Source organism: Stigmatopora argus, chromosome 16 (assembly GCF_051989625.1).
Source record: "Stigmatopora argus isolate UIUO_Sarg chromosome 16, RoL_Sarg_1.0, whole genome shotgun sequence".
Lineage (NCBI taxonomy): Eukaryota > Metazoa > Chordata > Actinopteri > Syngnathiformes > Syngnathidae > Stigmatopora > Stigmatopora argus.
In genome coordinates this window covers 2,823,256-2,845,212 of record NC_135402.1, presented here as the reverse complement: position 1 = coordinate 2,845,212, position 21,957 = coordinate 2,823,256, and the positions used below count along the sequence as shown (strand labels likewise).

The window sequence follows — 21,957 nt, the reverse complement described above, 5'->3', positions numbered from 1 at the left end:
AAGTAATTAAATTACTTACAAAACTAGACAGGTACTCGAATTAAATAAACAGTTAATCAATTATAGCGAATAATTCGATATAAAAGCTCGAATTACATTAATCATTGAATTAAAGGGGAATTTATTTGTTTTGGAAGTTCGTTATAATTTGGTTTTATTGCTTTAGGGGGACACACGTCCCTCTAGTGGCCACAGTGAATATGAGACAACTCTAACTTGTCTAACATAGACTCTTCTTGTGCACATCGTAAATAAGCACGGCAAGTTTCCGGTACGAAATGTAATGCCACAAAACCACATAAAACAATAATTATTTAATTTATATCGATGTCTAACGAGTTTCTTATTCTTTAGGTCAAAGAAGTAAGCTTTAATTTGATGTGAAGAGCTGTGGACGGTACAGTTTTGGCGTGAGCCGGTAAGCAATACATAATAGTTGAGCCTCATTACTACATTGTCTTTTAATATGTTATTTGGCCGAACTGTGGCTTGTTGAATAGTTCATAACAACAACCAGAGGACTAAGAGTGATGAATATTATTGTAGAGGTTATACTGTTATTCTTGTGTAAGTAAAATGCTAATTCGATATTAGCATAAGGCTAGCGCTACCCGCTAGTGGCTAATCGCTATGCTAGCGGAGAACATGTACAATATAAGCTAAATGTGCGACTAGTTAAGGTAACCTGATTACCTCCGACATGCCGTATAAATTGTTTTATTTGTATTAAACTCGTGATTTCAATGTGTTTCAGGGAGAAGTGGTTAAAAGCAGGATGAAAATGTAAGTAGTTAATCCTTTATGGTCAAATGTATATTTGTATTTGATATAGTATGTTCATTTTGAACAATGTAATATTTTTCTTCCCTGATGTAAACTCTTAAGAGTCAGGGTAATTACAATTTGTTGTCATTTAATGAGTGGTTTGAGTATTAAAGGGTTAATTTTAGTGTCATTCCTTTGCTGAATGTTAATTTTTGATAAATATTTTTTGTCTACATTACATATATTGATATTTATTTGTGATATACTCATATACCCTAATGGTATCTTTAAGATAGCTTGATACTTTCAGGTATTCCGATTTTTATTTGCATTTAAAGGTCATTTGAAGGTACAATCTTGGATGTGCTGGTAAAAATAAACGTTAAACACTCGTTTCACAGCTCCTAGAATTGGTCCTCAACGCATTAAAAGTTTGTTATTAATCAAACAAATGAATGAATAGATGACTTAAATAATCGTTAAACGCTGCCCTAATTGCTGACATCTGTGGTAAACATGACCACATGGCTTTGATGGGCCCTGAATAAATTGCGGCTGAAAAAAGCAGGGATATTGTTGTCATTTTCAATGTGGTGGGTGCAACACGCCCTTAACGCGGCGCATTAAGAGCGAGGATCAGCGCAAATGGTGCTTTTAATTTGGAGGGGAGATCGATGAGGAGACTTGAGCGTTCAATGAAGCTTCTGATGAGGTCTTAAGCCGGCCGCCCCCCCCCGGGCCCCCCGGGGGCCAACGGGCCCGAGGGCAGGGCCGCGCCACGCCGCGCCGTCCGCCCGCCGTAATGAAGTGCGGCTATGCGGCGACATGCGGCGGCGGCGGGAAAATAGATTGAAAATGACGAGCTCTTCAAAGTCATTCCCCGTCCCCGCCGCCGCCCGGCCAGCGCGGATTTACGGCGGCGTTCCGGAGCGAGATGCAATTTTTATGACCTTATTGCTTTTCTAGCACGCTAATCGCTTAGCGTCTACCGGCAGACATGTTGCCCCCCGAGAGCGCCGCCGGGTCATCCCATCATTGGCCGCCCACGCGCGCCGGCCGTCACAATAAAAGCACGCGCCCGCCCGTCCCCCTCGCGATCGATGGCGCAAACGCTTCCGCCGCCATTGATTGACGGATGACGAATTCGCCGATGGATTGATCCGCGTTCGCCGCGGACGCCTTAGCGTTAGCCACATTAGCCGCGCTATCGATCCGCCTCCACGGCGTGATGGCTAATCAATGGCTAATTGAATCATCCGGTCGCCAGGACGACGGAGAATTTTTATTTATTTTTTTAGGTCGGCAAAGGTGAAAGTTCGGCCCGCGTGCGGCCAATCGCTAAAAGCGAAAAGTCGCGGCGGCGGCCAATCGGGAACGTCGACCTCCGGTTTCCCAGAAGCTAGCGGCTAATCGGATTAGCGCGCTAACAAAGCGGGCAAATGCTATTAAATCACGCTAAGTGCTTCTTAATTGATTGATGGCCGCTAACGAGCGCCGCGCCGCCGCTCGGCCATGACATCATTGCGCTTCACCCGGCGTGCGCCGCCTAGCCCCGCCCACCTTCTAAATACCGGCGTTGTCGATAGCCTACGTGCTAAGACACCTGCCGCCTGCTGGTGGCGTGCGCGCGCACTTGTGTGTGTCTATGGTTTTGTGTGTTTTTGTAAGTGTGTGCATGTGTGTGTATCTTTCTGTATGCGTAGTTGTTTCCATGTGTGTCTCTGTTAGCGCGTGTGTGTGGTCAGAATGGAATTGATGGCCGCGTGCGTTGTTGTTTTTGGCGCGCCGTTGCTTTTGCGCGCCCGCCTTCCGATTGGTCCATCTGGACGGGGACAGCTTGTTAATGCGACCATTAAAGTCCACAGACAGCGAGAGCACATAGAGGCGATGCGCGGGCGGCCATTTTTTTGCAAACACGCGTCCCGTCGGGCCGCGCGCGGCGAATGCGTGTGTGGGCGGCCGCCGGCTGTTCTGTGTTGACTCTGCTTCACGCCGAGCCTGACGTCAGGCCCGCTCGAGACTTCACGCGCGACAGTTGGAAAAGAAGACAAATAAACTTTTAACTGTATAAGCAGCCCGTTCGCTTAGAACGTTCGGGATTGGAATCTTAACTGCGTGGCGACCAGTTCTTGACAGGATTTTATTTTAATTCATTTAATTTTGTTGCTATTGTGGATGATTTAAAAAAAATCTGGCAACCTGTTCAATAGGTTAAAGTTATTGCTTTGTATTTGGGGGCTGACAGCACAAATGGAGGGGAAAGGATTTTATTGACATTAGTTTTGTTCAGTGTTTAACTTTTCTTTTCTTAAACATTTATAGGGCAAGTGACGATTTGACAAGTGAGCCAAAATCAACATGATGCGACCTGTAAGTACCTTAAAATTAACTTGGAGGTGACCCAAAATGAACTGCAATTGTAAAACAATTCATTTCAAGTCTGAAAGCTCATCTTTCGGTGCTGTTGACAACACTAGATATCCAATCCTTTTGATGAGGGAGGGATGGTAGCAAACCAATGAACCTTAATTCACTGCTTCAAATGAATTGAATCTCGATGAGTGATAAACTTGTTCTATTGACGGCCTTAGCATGAAAACGAAGCGGCCTTAGGGCGGCCATTTTGGTAGAGGCCACGTTCCCATCAAAGCCAATGTACATGGAAGCAATTGCTATTTACTCAGAGGTCCAATCCTGACGACGTGAGAGGCCGGCAGAAAAACGAATGGACAACTATTAGATAAAACTGCCCTTTGGCACGAGTTGAACGTCTATCGCCGTCAATGGCGGCGAAATTTTTCACTAACAGGTGCGTTGTGCGATAAGTGGGGACACCGCCTTTAAAAGCGCGGCTCGCGAGGTCAAAGGTGACGAGCACTGGCCCGTCTCCATTTTGCTTAATGGCGGCCGGCAGAATGGAGCGGGTGTGGCCCGGGGGCGTGGCCGGCGTTTAACGTCCTCCCGGCGGCCATCTCTCACGGAGGAGACGTCGATTAACGCCAAGAGGGACTCGCGCCCCGTCGTCCCGCCGCGTCTATTTCAACCTTGACGGGCCGGCGCCGAGGCGCTAATGAACAAGCGCAACGCTAATGAAGACGGACGGCGCCTTAATGCAAGTACGGGCGTCGGCTTAAAAGCTAATTCGTCTCTGGCTCGGCCTAATGCGAACGACGCGCCACACTCAAGCTCGCGGCGGGGCCCGAGGGGCGCTCGCCGGCTTCTGGCCCCGCCCCTTTTATCGCCGGCAATCAGCGCGCGCGCGTCGCCGAGTTATCTCCGTGCGGGAGCGTCGCGGCCGACAAGCTGCTGCCGTTAAGCGGCTCATTACTGGCCTCCAGTCGCCACACACACACACAAAGAAAGACACACATACACACACACACACACACACACACACAGAGTCAGTGTGCACACGCTGATGTCGTCCAAAAGATAGGAAAGTGTTGCCGGAGTGACGGGGGGTTGTCGCACAAAGAGGAAAGCGCGTTGATTGACAGCTTTTTTGTCCCGCCCCCGCCAGGAGGGCAATAAAGATGGCCGCCATCCGTCAGGGTCGTTTGTCGTGGCGCTAATTAGCCGCGACAACAAGTGCATTGTGGGCAAACGGCACGACATGCCCTCTAAAGGCCTGCGACACACTGATAAACGTTACGGCCGTTACCGTGGCAACCGCAAACACACCAGTTGAATCTTTCCTTCATATTTCTAAGTGGAAAAACTAAAAAGGGGGCTACCATTAAAAAAAAATAGTTTCCGACCCTCAAACTTCAAAAGGATTGGACGTCTAAAACAGTCTTTTAACAATCTGTAGAGAAATAAGCCAGTTATGTCTTAATTTTAATTAATAATAATAATAAATAATAGATTTTAATCAGTAAGTAGCCTCTGGGTAGCCATGTTGGTATTAGAGCAATCAAAGTTCTTTTCATGCTTCTTCTGTCATATGAAATGAGTTCATAATGAGTAGACGTCCAATCTATTTGAAGTGGGAGAGCGGTAGCAAATAAAGCTTTGTTCATTTGCTGCCGACACTCCCACTTCAAATGGATAAGATGTCTACATAGCAATGTTTTAAGCAGTGTTTGTCCAAGCTATGATGAAAATTACTTGACATTCCGTATATTCAGTATAAAGAAATGTTGTATTAAGAAAACTATACATTTTGTTTAATTTAATAACTGTCCATACTATATAGCAACGTTGTCAAACTCGGGTTGGTTCGCGGGCCACATTAACGTCAAATTAATTTCATGCGGGCTGGACCATTTCAGATATAATATTTAGATTTTTTAAATAAATGGATTAAAAGCCCTGGATATTCAGTTTTTTTAAGATCTAAAACAATGTTTATTTGAGCTTTTTATATATATTTTTAGATTTTACTAAATGATTTTTGAACTAAAAACACAGAAAAAATGGATTAAAAAAGTACAATGATTGATTTAAAAGGGGGAAAATCAGGAAATTTAATATACATCTATACTCTTCATTTGAATTTGATCCTAAAACAGAAAGTCGGCACTCATGATTTACTTTCCCGGGCCACACAAAATGATGCGGCGGGACAGATTTGGCCCCCGGGCCGCCACTTTGACACATGTGCTATATAGTATTGGAACTGGTATCAGGAAAAAAAATACAGGATCGGCCCATGTAAACTTCCGGCTTCATTTGTGTGCTTAGTATATGTACATACATATATCTATATATTAATTGGATTTACTTGCTTTGTCTTTAGTGAGTGAGTGTATGTGTAAGTGTGTGTGTGTGTGTGTACGCTCGTGACCTTGTATTGTGTGAGCAGGTCAAAGAAGTAATGGCGCGCGCGTGACGACGATGAGATCGGAGCGGCGGTCCCGGCGGACGCGGTCTTACGGGGCCGCCGCCGCGTCGGTTTTTATCGCGGCGACGGGAAGTGGCAGTAAGCGGCCTCGGCCCGACTCGGGGACCATTAGCGTGACGTCGCCGCCTTGACGCGCCCGACCTTCACGCGTCACACTGACGTCGTTAGCTTTTTACTAAAATCAAGAAGAACAGTAACCTGTATTCTTTTCAAATATAGATTGTATAATAAGATTTCATATTTTAGCCTTGTATACCGTCGGTACCCCAAAATCCACATGAAGTGACCTAAAATTGCTAAACGTCACCAATAAATAAACAACCCGTGGGATGGGCCAAAATGCACAGGGAGTGACCTCATATAGATTGGACGTCATGGGCCGTCAATGGCAGCCGGTGAGCTAACAAGACAAAAGTGAGGAATAGACACATTCTTAGGTGGACAAATTGTTAAAGGATTGAAGTGCCATTGGACTGTGTGTGTCATCACGGCGTGCGTGCAGATGGAGTGTGCGTGTCAGAGGTTGCGTGTTGTGTATTCTGTGTAGTCAATAATAAAGTGAAGGCCGGCGCTCACAGAAACTTAATGAGCCGGCGACCTTGCAAAGTCGTTAGCATCCGCACCAACGTACGCGGGAAGGAAGGAAGGAAGGCAGGCAGGCCGGTCGGCATCCCCCGGACCCCCAGGGACGCCTGGAGATCAGGTGACAGCGCCAAGCAGTAGGTGACCGCTCACGTGTCGATTGTTTTTCCCACGCGTCCCCTCATTGGACAACCTAAGCTAGCACTGACCCGTATAAAATTGGTCTTTTTTTATCCGTCTGCTTTTTTTCGTCTCCAGCACCCCCTGCGACCCTAGTGTGGACAAAGCGGTTCAGAATATGAATGAATGAAGGAAATTGAATGACACCAAAATGGAACTTTTCCCATACATTTCCTTTTCAAAAATATTTGATGAATTTAAAAAAACAGACATAAGAATAAATGATGTCCTTAAAAAAGAAATACAAATACATTTATATCAATAAGAGTATCTAGACTAGGGGTGTCAGTTCACGGGCCGCTTAACGTCAACTCGATTTCACGTGGGCCGGACCATTTTAGATATAATATTTAGATTTTTTTTTAAATAAATGGATTAAAAGCCCTGAATATTCAGTTTTTTATAGAACAAAACAATGTTTATTTGAGCTTTTTAAAATGTATTTTTAGATTTTACAAAATGATTTTTGAACTAAAAACACAGAAAAAAATGATTAAAAATGACAATTATTGATTTAAAAGGGGGAAAATCAGAAAATTTAAAATACATCTATACTCTTCATTTTAATTTGATCCTAAAACAGAAAGTAGGCGCTCATGATTTACTTTCCCGGGCCACACAAAATGATGCGGCGGGCCAGATTTGGCCCACGGGCCGCCACTTTGACACATGTGATCTAGACAAATGTCATGTTAGTTTAACCCACATACATATACAATTAATCATTTATTTTTAAATTTTGTAAATATAGACAATATTTACATTGTTTTTGTATTGTATTTAACATTTTTTTAAATATAGTAAAAGTAAATCAATACTATTTAATAAGGTTAAATTAGATAAGAAAAGGATAAAAGTAAGATGAAGAATATTCATTATAAAGGCATTTAATCTCAGTGAAAAGCGAAAATGATCATTGCTGCCGACTCTCCCTCCCTGACCAAATAGACTAGAATTAATAGAAGATTTGGACGGTTTGGAGGTCAGCGTCTCCATTCGGAAAAGCTGCGCGATGATGATGATGAGGAGGAGGAGGATGATGATGAAAAAGAGTCACATGCTCGCTCACATAGTAAAAGACACAAAGTAGAAGAAGTGGCCGTGTGTAGAAGAGCCGGCGAGTGTTTTGCGGCGTTGCTGAAGGAGACAAATGTGCTATTGAAATGGGCTTGGCGCAGATTGCGCAGGAAGTAATGAATTCCTGCGCGGCGGCGGCGAGCGAGCGAGGATGAAAATGAAATTAAATGTTGCCTTCATCTCCACAAAGGCGCATAAATCAAAATGGGGATTAGCATGAGCGCCCGCCATAGGCCAAGAACACGCGCCCCCTCACGCCGCCCAAACTTTTGCCTCTGATTTGATTTAAAATAACATTTTATAAAAAATAATAATAATAATGTTCCTTAAAGACAGGAGGATTTTTCTTTTGTTTCTGGAAACCAAATCATTTGTTTTTTGGGGGTACAATTTCCTCCAAACAATTGGAACTGACCTAGATGATCTGGGGATAACAGGAAGTGGCCCAAAATCATTAGGAACTCACCTAGAAAAGCCCTAAAATGAACAGAAAGTGACCCACGTATGCCCCAAAATGGTCACCAATCACCAGGAAGCAACCCAGCAACAGGAAGTGACCCAAAATGAATTGAAAAATAATTAGCTTTAGCCAGAATAGCCTCAAAAACGTCCCAAATCCACCTTTAAATGTCCCCCAAAAACAACAGGAACTCACCTAGAAAAGCCCTAAAATGAACAGAAAGTGACCCGCGTATGCCCCAAATTGGTGACCAATCACCAGGAAGCAACCCAGCAACAGGAAGTGGCCCAAAATGAATTGAAAATAAATAGCTTTAGCCAAAATAGCCCCATAAATGTCCCAAATCCACCTGTAAATGTGCCCCAAAAACAGCAGGAAATGACCCCATTCCTAAAAAGTGTCCTGATATGAAGTGAAATTGCCACCTGAATACCCCCAAATCCTGGCGAATACCCCAACACGAACAGGAAGTGACCCACGGGACTTAACGGCTCAGCAGAAGAACGCATTCCGAGCCAAATTTATCCAGAAATGGAATTTTCTAGCGGGCGAGACCAACGCCAACGGACTCTTCTGTCCTCTCTGTTTTTCCCTCTCGGTGTTGTTACGCTAGCGATTGGGGGTCGCGACCTCCCAAGTGTCCAAGGCTGAGAAAGTCGGCGCGTGTCACATGACGCTCGGCACGTTAAGCGCGTTAGCCGTTTCGGGCCGATCGCAAGCGTTCCCACGTATTCGCCGCCACGTATTCTCTGTGTGCGGTTCGCACAGCTTGCCGGCGTGGCGGCCAATTCTAATATTTGGACAAGTTTTCAAAGTCTCGGACAGGAAGTGACACGCCGCGCGGACATCAAAAAGGGGCAGCGGTGGGGGGGCAGGTCTTTACACGCGTGTCATTTCCTGACACGCCGCCCACGTCACGCTCGGCGGGTCAGCGGCGGGTCGGCGTCAGGGTTCCGACGGTTCCCAGCCTCGCCACAAAGACGCGCTTCAGTCCCGCTTGACACGTTTGAAGAACGATTGGTCGCCTCGCACTAGTTCCCAGGCCGCTATTCGCTCTCTGTTTTTTTTCCTTCTTTTCTTTATTTCATGACCAACAACCTCAATATTCTTTCAGAGGCTTTAACGCAAGGGTGTTGGTTCGTGGGCCGCTTTAACGTCAACTCGATTTCACGTGGGCCAGACCATTTTAGATATAATATTTAGATTTTTTTTTTATAAATGGATTAAAAGAACTGGATCAAAAGCTCTGAATATTATCTAAAATATAATCTAAATCAATGTTTATTTTTGCTTTTTTTATATATTTTTAGATTTTACAAAATGATTTTTGAACTAAAAACACAGAAAAATGGATTTAAAAATTACAATTATTGATTTAAAAGGGGGAAAATCAGGAAATTTAATATACATCTATACTCTTCATTTTAATTTGATCCTAAAACAGAAAGTCGCCACACACGATTTACTTTCCCGGGCCACACAAAATGATGCGGCGGGCCAGATTTGGCCCCCGGGCCGCCACTTTGACACATGTGCTTTAACGTTTCACAAATGAATTTGCCATTAACAGCAATAGACGTCTAATCTATCTGGATTGGGGAGAGCGCTAGCTTCCGTGAGCTTTTGCTAACTTTCAAATCCCTTTATTTATCCGCAACTTCTTCCAATCAAATTAAATCCATTCCTTCATCTTCCAATCATCCTCCAAGTTCATCTGATCGCTTTGGCTAGCTTCCAATCAAATTCAATTAGAATCTTTCTTTCATGCTACTTTTCAATTCGCTAGCCTCCAATAGCTCGCGTCCGCTAACACCTACTATCTTACGCTAGCTTCTTATTAAATTCAACTGAATTTAGTTTATTTATCCGCTAGCCTCTACTAGCTTCCGCTAGTCTCCACTAACGTCTGCTAGCTTCAGCTAACCTCCACTAGCATCCAATCAATTCATTCATTCATCCTCTATCCCACTTATCCTCAACCAACCGTATTTATCAAATTGCTTCTGCTAGCTTTGGCTCGCTTCCTATTGAATTTAATTAGCTTCTTTTTTTTGCTACTTTCCTCTAGCTTCTAATTAAATTCATTTCAATTCACTCTTTTTTCATCCGCTTGCCTTCGTTAGCCTCCACTATTTTTAGCCTCCACTATCGTTAGCCTCCACTATCGTTAGCCTCCACTATCGTTAGCCTCCACTATCGTTAGCCTCCACTATCGTTAGCTCCACTATCGTTAGCCTCCACTATTGTTAGCCTCGACTATCGTTAGCCTCCACTAGCCTTTGCTGGTTGCTAATTAACATTTAGCAGCTAGCCTCCATTAGCTTACGGTAGCCTCCACAGTCTACCTACATTGGCCAACAAAAAGTTTGCTCATTTTGTGCCGGCCCTCGAACTTGAAACGGATTGGACATATATCGCCGTCAACTGCGGCTTCCGGGGAATACGCTCAGCGACCTCACGTCCGAATCCAAATGGAAAAAAAAGTTCATATCCTGTTTGAAGACGAGCGATGACTTTGCCCATTGGCGAGAAAAAATCCAAAGACCCCCGCCCCCCCTTCCCACGCCGTCCCGGCTTTCCCGCCGGAATTGACGGCGTCCTGATTTATGGGCCTTTTTGCGGCGCATAATTAATTTTATGCATATGACTTCCTTTACAATTACCATGGCGACCCGCGCCACGTACATCAACGTTTCCTTAATTGCACATTCATCACGCAAACTAGCGTCAGTTGCGGGCGCGCGCGGTCCAGATGTCGGCCATCGCCGCCCAACGTGAAAAATAGGCCACGCCGAGACCCAGGCTTATTTATTGAATGTTTGGACGGCGGGCGGCCTCGGCGAGGTCGGGGGTCAGAGGTCACGCTGATGAGGAACGCATGAATAATTGAGCCCGGGCTCGAGCTAGAATCCAAATGCGCTGCGAGGATGAGCACGAGGATGAAGATGATTGAACGCCGTCTGTTGTCAATTCAGTACATGACATGTTTGTCAATCGCCTTCCCGCAATTTTGTTTCAAACATAAACGAAACTCGGCAAATGTATTTTTAATTTTTTTTGGTCCAAGCTATGAGGCAGCAAAGCTGTTTGTCAAAAGGGAAGCTATTGTGCATGAAACTCATTACAAATGGATCCTTTTTAAAGTTATAATTCTAAGATGATAATGTAACAAGTTTTTTTGTATTTAAAAAAAATGGGGAAATCTAAAAAAAACAATGCTAACTGCTATTTTGTTTTTTGTTCTGTCACTTGAGTAGATTCATTTTAGCAGCGCGTTCATGTTTTTAACGCTAACGGTCATTGTTAAGCGCTAACGTCAATATTCCAAAGGAATATTCGTCTGCGGAATAACCCGGACAGGCGTCTCAGGTGAGTCGTCAATTAATTAAGGCGCCATCATTAACACGTGCTCCTCAATTATCACGCCGGTGTCTTAATTAAGAGTCGGCGACGCGGCGGCGTGTTCCGACCCGACACGGCCTCACCTTTCGCTTCATTTGCATATTAATCGCGGCGTCACCTCGCCGTTAATTAAGACGAGCCGAGCGGCGCCCCCTGCAGGCCGCGCCGATCCCGACAATCGATTGTTAATGACGCGCACGCACGCAAACGCGCGGCGGGTCCATTCATCACTCCGGGGCGCTGACAGTGACGGATGGTCCTTAATGGGGGGCGGGGGGCGCCCGACGCCGACGAGCGGGCGACGCGAGTGCGGCCATTAATAACGGCGGCGGGGGACGCGGGGGTGGGGTCACGCGTCGTCGTCGGCGGCGGCGTGTCGGCGCGCGGTCGCAGTCACGCCGTGTGATCTTTAATCAAGTGAGCGGCGGCGCTCGCTAATGAAAAGACGGCTCCCAAATTGGAAGCGTGCGCTCGTCGCGCGCTAGCGCCGACGAGCCACAGATGGGTCGCCCCCCCTGCGGCTCATCCCATTGCTAAAGGTTGACACCTGCCACCTTTTCCCCAGGCGGCGACGAGGCCTCGCCGTCACCGGCGATTGGCGAGCGCAGCCAGTGGCGCTGAAAGAGGAGCGTTCGCCGCCGGGCCTCGCGGTTTTAGGGAGTTGGACGTCTACTGTTGTCCGTGGGAGCCAATGGCGTCATTTTGAGGGCCTTCCTTGTAATATTAGCTTACTTATGGGTCACTTCCATATTTTATGGCGCTACGGGAATCACTTTTTTAGCATTTTGGGTCATTTTATGTTGATTTTAAGGCGTTTCCAGGGGGCTTCTTTTTATTGGTCCGTTGATTTTGAGGGCATTTACAAGGCAGCTTGTAGTTTTTAATGATTCAATTTGTTGACATTGTAATGGACGTGTTTTTTAATTCCAACCAAATTGACTGAAGTAAAAGTAAAATGACTCATTTTAAAATATAATTTCTATTTCCGAACTTGAAATGCTAACTTTTGCTAGCTTGTTAGGTTGAGTGACGTAAGCCATAGCCTCACTGCCAATTCCTTCAAAATAGGTCATTAGTATCTAACTAACTAGCTTACTAACTAATACTGGTATCAGCGCCCTATCTGGGAAAAAAAAATCGGATAACAGTGATATTATAGTAGTATAGCTAGCTAAGCTTTTTATAGCTAGCTAAGCTTTTTATAGCTAGCTAAGCTTTTTATAGCTAGCTAAGCTTTTTATAGCTAGCTAAGCTTTGTATAGTTAGCTAAGCTTTTTATAGCTAGCTAAGCTTTTTAGCTTGCGTGTCTACGCAATGTACATTCAGTGAAGCGAGCCATCTTGCTTTAATGTACTAAATATGTCGCTAGTGGAAGGACCACGTTGGCCTCACAGTTCATTGACGCTAGCTTTAGCATTAGTTTAGCACGGCGGGGCGAGGAGGGCGGCGTCTGAAGGTCGTCGGCCGGCGTGCGCAAACTTGCCTTCCTTTAGCGACGGCGCTTAAGTCAATTAGTTTAGCGCAATGTGATTAAGAGTAGCGCCGCCTTTCCGCTAATGACATGCAGAGTGCGGCGGCGCACGCGGATTAGCCGTTCTGACGAGCTCCTCAATTGAATTTGAAAAGACTTTGAATCTCTGAAACTCGGTCGGCGCTCATTTGCATCCAACATGGCCACCACAAGGTCACCTCACGTTTCCTCTTCATTCCAAAAAGGCATATTTAAAATGAGATGCTTATTATTATTAACTATTATTCTTCCAACGTTACACTCAACATTCACGGTTGCGCCCATAATGTGCAGGAAGTGACCCATCGGTACCCTAAAATTATGAGGCAGTGACCCAAAATGAAGTCATTACCTATTGTGGATGACCATTAACGAGTTCAATAAAAGTTAATTTGCCGTCCAATCCATTTCAACCGGCTTGGACGTCCGTAGCTGTCGACGGCGGGCAAACTTGACCACCCACCAATTAGCCTCCATTAGCCTCAATTAGCGTCGTTGTCATGCCGACGTGTGCCGCTTTGTAAAAGCGTGCACCGGCGCCACCATCTGCCTTAACTTCCTTTAACTAAGCCGCCACCCACTTTCTTTAACTGGCCATCTGTGCCGATTCTTTTGTGCGGGCAGCTGTTGGCCCCGCCCCCACTGTCACACACGCACAATCACACACATACACACACACACCAAAAACCTGTTAACGGCACTCATTTATTCATTGCCTTTTTCACTCTCACGCACGCCGCGACCTCTGAACCCCGACATCCTTTTTAATCGCTACCCCGGCCCTGTCCGGGTGACTTTGTCACCGTGGCAACGCGTCATCGACGCTGCTCATTACAAGGCGAGCTGTCACGTGGCTTCCTTTCAAAATAAAACTCCTTTTGTGACTTGTTAAGTTACGGGCGAACCCACCAATGGCAAGTTCGATTTTTTTTCTCGTTAAATGGATTAAAAATAAACAAAATAACAGTATGTTAATTAATTTGTTAGCCAAACCGAAAGACTAACAACCATTTATGCTCACACTAGTAATACCTAGGGACAATTTAAAATGTTCAATTAGCCTACCGTGCATCTTTTTGGAATGTATGAGGAAACCAGAGTACCCGGAGAAAACCCACACAGTCACGGGGAGAACTCCCAAACGCCACACATGAAGGCCAAAACCCACCCAGGATTGAACCCTCAGCGAGGCAGACATGCCAAACACTCATTAAATAACCAATATCCCCAAATAATCTATATATTTTGTTCAAAAATTGGGGCAAACATAACGAAGACAGTAAACATGGGGTTTAAATACACAGGCAGCGGTTGATGACAATCACAAACAACAAGGGAAGGAGAACCAGAAAGGAAAGGACACCCGACCACCAAACCCCAAGAAAACATGACACATTTAGTTTCGCCAGCCACCAGTTTGACACCTATGATATGTAATGCAATTAGCGACTAATTGCGCCGGGGGGGGGGGAGACGAGATGAGGCGAGGCCGATTGGGGAAAGCCGACCTTCTAACTAAATCCTCCATTTAGCAAATGGAAGTCATCCCTTCCCTTCCCTCCCATCCCGGCAGACATTGATCCCGCCATAAGGATGCTTGACAGGAGCCTCGTCAAACATTAGCATTTCCCGCGCACGTGCGCGCGCTAACGACGACGCTAACGAGCTTTTCATGCGCTCGAGTAAGAAGAACAATCGTAAACGCATTGGCGTGAGGAAAGCTGTTGGTGGGTGGGGCCAACTTTACGAATACGCACGTGCGTCTTTGTCTGTGTGCGTGTCTTTGTTTTCTCTATGCGAGTGTGTGTGTGTGAGCTTGTGTATTCTTGTCTTTTTGCGTGATGTTTTGTGTCCATGTGTGGACTACGATTTTTCATTTTTTGTGTCTGCTGCTGTGTTTTGATGTTTTATGTGAGTATGCGTGGCTAAGTGTGTGTGTGTGTGTGTGTGTCATAAGTGGGCCTTTTTCGTGTGCGGTCGATTGGTCGCGGTCTTTTGGTCGCCCCGACCGCGACAACGGGCGACCAAAAGACGGGCGACCAAAAGACCGGCGACAAAACAAGGTAAAACAACACGGTCTACGCATGAATAGAAGCCAACAATGGCCATGAGCAGTTTCACTGAGCCGACGTGTGAGAGTAGAAGAGTTTGTATGTACTCGCGTTGTCCCTTTAAGAAGTGACGTCAGTCAGGGTCTTAACAAGTTCTCCAAGAAAACACAATAAAAGTCCGGGAAATGTGGAGCTTTTCTTTAGCCTAATAATGACTAGGGCATTAAGTATGACTAAATAGTCATTCGCAGTTTGTATTTAGGGAATTTGAGCAACGATTTAAATGGTAATTATCAATCACCTTCTGGGCGACCAAAAGAACGGAGACCAAAAGACCGGCGACCAATCGACCGTGTACCGGCCTTTTTAGGGTGTGTTAAGGATCCAGTTCTATTTTCTATGTACATGTCGTTTCTTCGTGTGTACTTTTATTTGGGCCATCAATGTTTTCAACAATTGAGTCATTGGCTGGTGTTGACAGCACCGGGCATCCAAACCATTTGGAGTGGGAGGGATGGCAGCCAACCTCTTACTCCAAATATCTACATGTGATGAACTGATTGATTTGAGGCCACACGATTGGATGTCTCTCGTCGTCAGTGGCATTGAAGAACACCAATCCTTAACCCGCGAAACAGGAAAGAGTACACTGCTAACAGGAAGCTCTGGTAAACAATCAGGAAGTGTGGCGGTCGCGGGGTCAGGCCACGGCAACGTGGGCGGAGCTTATCGATCCCGGTGAGTGCCTCTCGCGCGAGGTCAACGCTGAGAGTTTCTCCCAATCGCCCGATCGATACGGCCAGACCGCGGCACCCGTGACATCACCCGGGGTCACGTGACCTCGCCAGAAAGGGTCTCGTCAACCCGCCGCGTCCCCGGAACGCCCCGTCGCCACGGAAGCCGTCGGACGCCCGGCGCCGTCACTGGCGGCGGCCGACGACTCGAGGGTGTCCGCTCGCTTAGCATTTTAATAAAAAAAGGCGCTAATGGCGCAGGGGTCGTATTAGCATAGAAAGCAACGACGGCGGCATCCGGACGCGACTTTTAAAAGATGATTGACGACGTGATTACGGCTCCGCTAACAGGTTATTGTAGCGGCGCCACGCACAAAAGACTGCGCTGACCTTTGGTGACTTAAACCCCGCCCCCTCCCCACGCCCTTCATCAGTCACCGAGAGGCCGGGACCGCTGGCGTCGCCGACGCCGCCATCCGTCACTTTCACTGCCTGGGGGGGGGCGGGGCCCTGGAGATCATGTGACAAGATGGTCACAAAAGCAACAATGAAGGCAGATAAGAGCCTGGGCCCGCCCCCTCGTCCATTGTCCCCGCCCTCCCACCCCCCAATCCTGGCCAACAGGTGCCCCACGCTAAGCGTTAACCGCTAACAGGTGGCGGCAAAACAAAAAACCAAATCAGATTAACGTTATTGCACGCTAGGTCGTTGAATAAATGACATTTTTTTTGTCATAAATAATTATGGCGTGCCCGAAAGGAGAGATAAACGTTTTTTTCATTGGTTGCTTTTCCGAACAATAAAGGGAAAAATGTATAACTTATTGTTGAAATAAAGATTTAAGGAGCAGGGCTAGGCGAGGCCAGCTGATTTTAATTGTGATTAATCATGCGTGATTCATTGCTGTGAATCTCATTAGCACACTTTTATTTGAAATTGACAACCAGATTGCTGAAATTATTTATATTGTTATTATTATAAAGATGTCCAATCTGTTTGAATTGGGAGAGCCTGGTAGGGAATATCACTGCCGGCCCTCACTGTTCAAATTGATTGGACATCAGTTGGCGCACTCAAAACAATTGTGACACGTTGATTTATTGTGCAGAATAACTGCAAGATTAATTGTTTCGCTATATAAATTTAATGATTAGTGTTTAGCACACTTTTATTTTATTTTTACTGTCATATTCATCCAATATTTATATGAACACAAAAAAATGTTACGTTAATGCGCAGTTATTAGGTACGCGTATTAAAATGGGAGTTACGTCTGAATTAACTTGTGCAGCTTTGATACTTTTTTTTTTAAATCTGTAAAAAAATATATCTGTTTTTTAATGTATAGAAAGAAACTCGAGAGTTTTGAAAAATATTATTTGTAGTAAATCAATGAATTCATGTATTCTTCATCTGACATATTATATTGACATGATAATTGAAGTCAAAAAAGGCATTTCATCACGTTGATAGACTTTCACTTCATTTAAACTAGGAAGAATTGTTATGTTAGTGCCATTGACGGCTTTAGACGTCCAATTCATTTAATTGAAATGATTTGGATGTTATTAGCAGCATTAGGGATAATACTACATTAACAAAAAAAGAGTAAAAAGAATCAGAATTAAAAGTAGAATATTTACTGTTACTTTTTCATACTTTGATAAAAGACTTTTTTTTTAAATGTTAAAGATAAAAGGAGCCAATGAGTGGCCTGTAATGTCTTAGGAATAATACTCAATTAAACAATAAATAGAATAAAGAACAACAACAAAAAGTTAGACGAAATCTCCAATTCACTTTTGCTGTCTGCATTAAATGAGTAAAAACAACAAAATATTCCGCAACATTTTTTTTTAAACAAAATCCATAAAAGTTTCTGTTGAACACATATTTCATCTAATAATTTCCAGGAAAAAAAAAAATAATGTTAGTAATAGTAAAGAGTGTTTATTGAGTGAAAGTGCTGACGTTACATGAATTAAATTAAATTAAATGACGTCTCGAATAATAATCATCGTAAAAGAGGGGGCGTGGTTTGTATTTACAATGTGTACAAGAGTTTCTTTTGTGTGTGTGTGTGTGGTTTTTTTAGGGGGACCCGTCCGGTTCGGGGGCGTGCACGACGACGAGCGCGTGCTGGCGGAGGAGGCCGTTGTGATGCGCGTGCGCGTGCGAGTGCGGCGCCTGGGGGGCGTGGTCAGGGTCCAAAGGTTTGTCGTAGTCGTCCTCGTCGTCTTCGTCCAGGTCCGAGTTGACCTTTAACCTCTCGGTCTGCGAGTCCTGCTTCTGCTTGGCCGAGGCCATCTCGGCCGCGTGCTTCTTCCGCCATTTTGTGCGACGGTTTTGGAACCACACCTGACACACACACACACACACACACACACACAATTATTGCCAGTACTATTAATCATATTTGAAATCAAATGTTAAGCAGTCACCCCCCAAAAAATAAACCTAATGACATTATTTAAATTCTTGCGTCAAAGCAATGCAAATATCAATTGAAAAATGTGTATTTTATTACATTTGTACATTCTCTTATAATGCGTCTATCATTCAAAATCTGCCTGCTTTATTTTATTAAATTATCATTAACCCTTTATAGGAAAAGTGACTTTCTGGTCATAAAAAAAACAGCTGTCCACATCTTTTTTGACTATATTTTGAATGGATAAATTCAACCTTAAATGAATATAATTTTAATCAAATCAAAAGATGTGCAGATATACACTATTGTTATACTGCCAATAACTAAAATTAACACAATAAATACAATAGCATTATGAACAATTCTTGATGGCCTTGTTTTTGTGGACATATCAAAGAAATACTTTATAATTTCCCCCATATTAACAGTGTATTTTATCATGCATTGCACCCTAGATATGAATTATAGTTATGCCTAATGACCTCAAACCTATTTTATGGTATTACAATGCTTTAGTAAAGTGCTCAAAACGCACATTCATTTCTCACCACGTCATAAATTAACAAATAAAACAATTATAACAATGTTAAAAGAATGAAAATTGTAAAAAAGCATGAAAATTAACTTGGTGATTCATGTTACGTCTTATAATATAACAAATCGTCCTTTTATTTAAGCCATTTAAAAACAAAAGAACAGGTCAAAGAAAAAATATTGTACAAATAAAAGAATATTTACTGTTTTCCCTCTTTTTCTATTTAATAAAAGCACATGGCCTGCCAATGACAAGAATATACGTCCAATTTACGTCATTTCAACTAGTAAGAGAGGCTGTCAGTGTTCGTATTTTAGTGCCATTATTTTTAATCGAAATAGATTAGACGTGTATTGTTGTTATTGGCAGACATTATGTTAATGAAAAATAAGGAAAACCCAAATGAACATTTTTATATCGTTTATTTTAAATATACGTGTATTGTACCTTTAAATTACATAGAAATCTTATTAAAATTGAATGTGATTTAAAAATAAGTGTTTTACTAAAAACAATCTACAAAAATTCTAGATAGAAAAGCATTTTAAAACTGTTTTCTTCATTTGCTTCTCTCAATTAAATGGATTGGACGTCTATTGCCGTCAATGGCATTGAATAAATCCCCCTATCAAATGTAAACCATTATTTGTACATCTCATCATAGCAATAAAAATATGGATCACCACCAATTTAATTAACGCTTAATACTGTTGTTTTTAAATAATAACATGATATATAATAAATACAATGAAGAGAGTGTATAAATAAGCTTGTTTTGAACGAAATTATATTTTCAGCTCTATATAAAGACGTTCTATATTAATTTCAAACACATTTTAATGAATAACATTTGGACAAAATGGCCTTTGAAAAAATGTTGCTGATTAAAATGATGATCTAATTTATCACTTATGATGATATAAATGTGGTGTGACGTCATTGGCCCATTAGAACGAGGAGCAAACAGGTGACCTAATCATGCCTGTTGTTTTGATTATCACGTGATATTTTTCGTGTTTGGCCCTTCTGGGCTACATTTGATGACGTCACGTAAATTCTCGGCGATGATTTTTAACGGCGTTCGTGAAAATGCAAACAAAAAAATTATTTTGGACATGATTTTTTTCCGATTTTTTTTACACGAACACGTGAAAAAGAGGATTTTGACTTTACCTTGACTTGACTCTCGGTCATGCCCAGAGAAAAAGCCAGCCTGGCCCGTTCGGGTCCTGCCAAATATTTGGTTTGTTCAAAAGTTTTTTCCAGAGCGAAAATTTGCTGTCCGGAGAAAGTGGGTCGCGTGTGTTTGCGTTTGCCGTCTTTGGCCTCCACCAGCATGCAACTCTGCTCTGAAAAAGAAAGAAAGAAAATTACAACAACAACAAAAATGCATTACTTCAAAAAAATAAAATAAAATAAACACCATGGAATTATAATGCTTCAAAACAATCATAATCGTGATTGAGAATGAACTGATTATGTCCTTTTTCTTACTATTATTCATAAATATCTTTGTATATCCGATAAATTGAAAAGCATTTAAAGTTTTCATTATTATAAATTGACCTATACTATCCCCCCCACCCCTAATATAAGTTATAATCGTGATAAAAGTGTACTTAATATTTGGTATCCTCATTCAAAATTTCTATGATTAAACCACTTTAACGACCACTACAATATTTAACCCCCTAAAATAAGCTCTTTATTTTTCTGTCCGTGCCCCCCCAAAAAAAACGTTCAAAAATGACAACTCCCAAAAGTCCAATATCTTTTTAGGCAAACACTTTAATTTGTCGTCGTTACCGATGGACGTGATTCCCGTTATTCGATGGTGAAAAGATGAGCGACTCTTTGCATATTTCTCATAGGTTTGACGTTAACAGCGGCCCCCCGAAAAATATGGATAGAATCCGTCCGCATCAAGTGGAAAATGTCGAAAACACTTGGCCAAGTCACAAGTAGAAGAAGAAAAGTGGATGAAAATGGAAGTGTAGAAGGAAAAAAGGACTCACGGGGCGAGCAGGCGAATCGCGTGTCCCTCCAGTGCGTCCCTTGCATGACCCCCGGCCAGAAAATAGGGCTCCTGCCGGGTAGCTCGCTCAGGGGCTTGGGGTACCGGACCATTGCGGCGGCGGCGGCTGCTGCTGCCGCGGCCGCCGAGAAATACAACCCGGCCGGGGGCGGTGGTGGCTGCGGAGGAGGAGGAGGTGGAGGTGGAGGAGGACCCGGACCCGGGCTTAGGCTCCCGAAGCGCGGCTGCAGGGCGCCCAGGACCCCCAGCGAGGCCGAAGCGGACGAAGGGGCTGCTCGGGGCCGGTTGAGGATGTCGTTGATGCCGTGGGGCGTCGCCGACGAGCACAGCTGCGGTGAGCCCAGGCCGGACGACTTGAGGCCCGGCGACGACGACGCCGCCATGCCGCCCGGGTTGGGCGAGGTGGTGGCCGGGGAGGCGGCGGCAGAAGCGGCGGCGGGCGCCCCGCTCGACGGCACCGGGTAGTGACACTGGGAAGACGGACTCTTGGCGTCGGACGCCGTGCTGCGAAGGGCCGCCAGCGGCGGGGGGCTGAGGCCAGGCGAGAAGCCGTCCACTCCAGGAACCGCCGCGAACATCACCGCCGCGGGGGGAAACTCTGCCTGCATGCCCGCGCCCCGGCCCGCCGCGCGACCGACCGCCGCGGCTGATGCTCCTTGCTCTTGGTGCTGCTGCTGCTGATGATGATAGGGCGGGCCGGCGGGCGGATAGGGGGGCACGGGACGGGGTAAGGTGGGGGGGAAGTTGGGTGGGGTGGAGGGGGAAAGGGAAGGGGAAGGGGGGTGTTGGTGGCGGACAGCAGAGGAGTAAAAGAACCCAGAGGAGATGAGGCCTCCTACAACAAGTTGGCAAAGTGATGTCCCGGAGCCTGAGTGGAGGGGGGGTGAGAGGGGGCACACTTCTTTCACTCCTCTGAACCGATTGGAGCGTCTCCCCGTGACGCCACAAGATGCATTCCGGATTACATCTTGTTCCGGAATTAACGCCCCATAACAAAATGTCTTTCTTTTAACTCAGTAGCTAGCATTGATGGCAGTAGACGCCCAATCCATTTGACCTGGGATTCTTCGTCAATTGCACTGACAAAGCTAGGAAGAAAATGTGCACTTCTACCTGGGTTGTTCTTTAGGAAAAATCTAAATGACAAATGAATCATGATTTCTGTCAGCCTTCTTCGCGATACCTTCAAAATAATACATTAGAGTGTGTTATGGTCAGCATGGATGACACTAAATCATTTGCTCACCTGGGAAAATCCAGTGACACGCTGCTTCTCTCTGCTGGCCACTCATCGTATTGCTTAAACCTCATTTTTAGTGATGTAGTGAATCCTTCCTGTCGCCAGTAGGCGC

General features: G+C 44.6%; 1 protein-coding gene and 1 long non-coding RNA gene across 4 annotated transcripts; one reads left to right on the top strand and one right to left on the bottom strand.

Annotated features, from left to right (window-relative positions):
* Positions 1 to 204: 204 nt before the first annotated feature.
* On the top strand, positions 205 to 20,684 carry LOC144090448 (uncharacterized). 2 transcript variants are annotated; one of them, XR_013305402.1, is made up of 6 exons: positions 205 to 271; positions 355 to 418; positions 755 to 783; positions 3,088 to 3,135; positions 17,700 to 17,817; positions 20,442 to 20,684. It is a non-coding gene; the product is annotated as an uncharacterized LOC144090448 (long non-coding RNA). The 2 variants fall into 2 exon arrangements; XR_013305401.1 differs by lacking the exon at positions 20,442 to 20,684 and having other exon boundaries at positions 17,700 to 17,976.
* On the bottom strand, positions 17,545 to 21,885 carry LOC144090446 (homeobox protein Nkx-6.1-like). 2 transcript variants are annotated; one of them, XM_077621885.1, is made up of 4 exons: positions 21,852 to 21,885; positions 20,586 to 21,741; positions 19,744 to 19,919; positions 17,545 to 17,962 (listed from the first exon to the last, which is right to left on the bottom strand). In XM_077621885.1, the coding sequence occupies exons 2-4, from the start codon at positions 21,211 to 21,213 to the stop codon at positions 17,696 to 17,698; spliced, it is 1,071 nt and encodes a 356-aa protein (XP_077478011.1). In that variant the 5' UTR covers positions 21,214 to 21,741; positions 21,852 to 21,885; the 3' UTR covers positions 17,545 to 17,695. The 2 variants fall into 2 exon arrangements, with proteins under 2 accessions (XP_077478011.1, XP_077478012.1); XM_077621886.1 differs by lacking the exon at positions 21,852 to 21,885 and having other exon boundaries at positions 20,586 to 21,783.
* Positions 21,886 to 21,957: the final 72 nt, after the last annotated feature.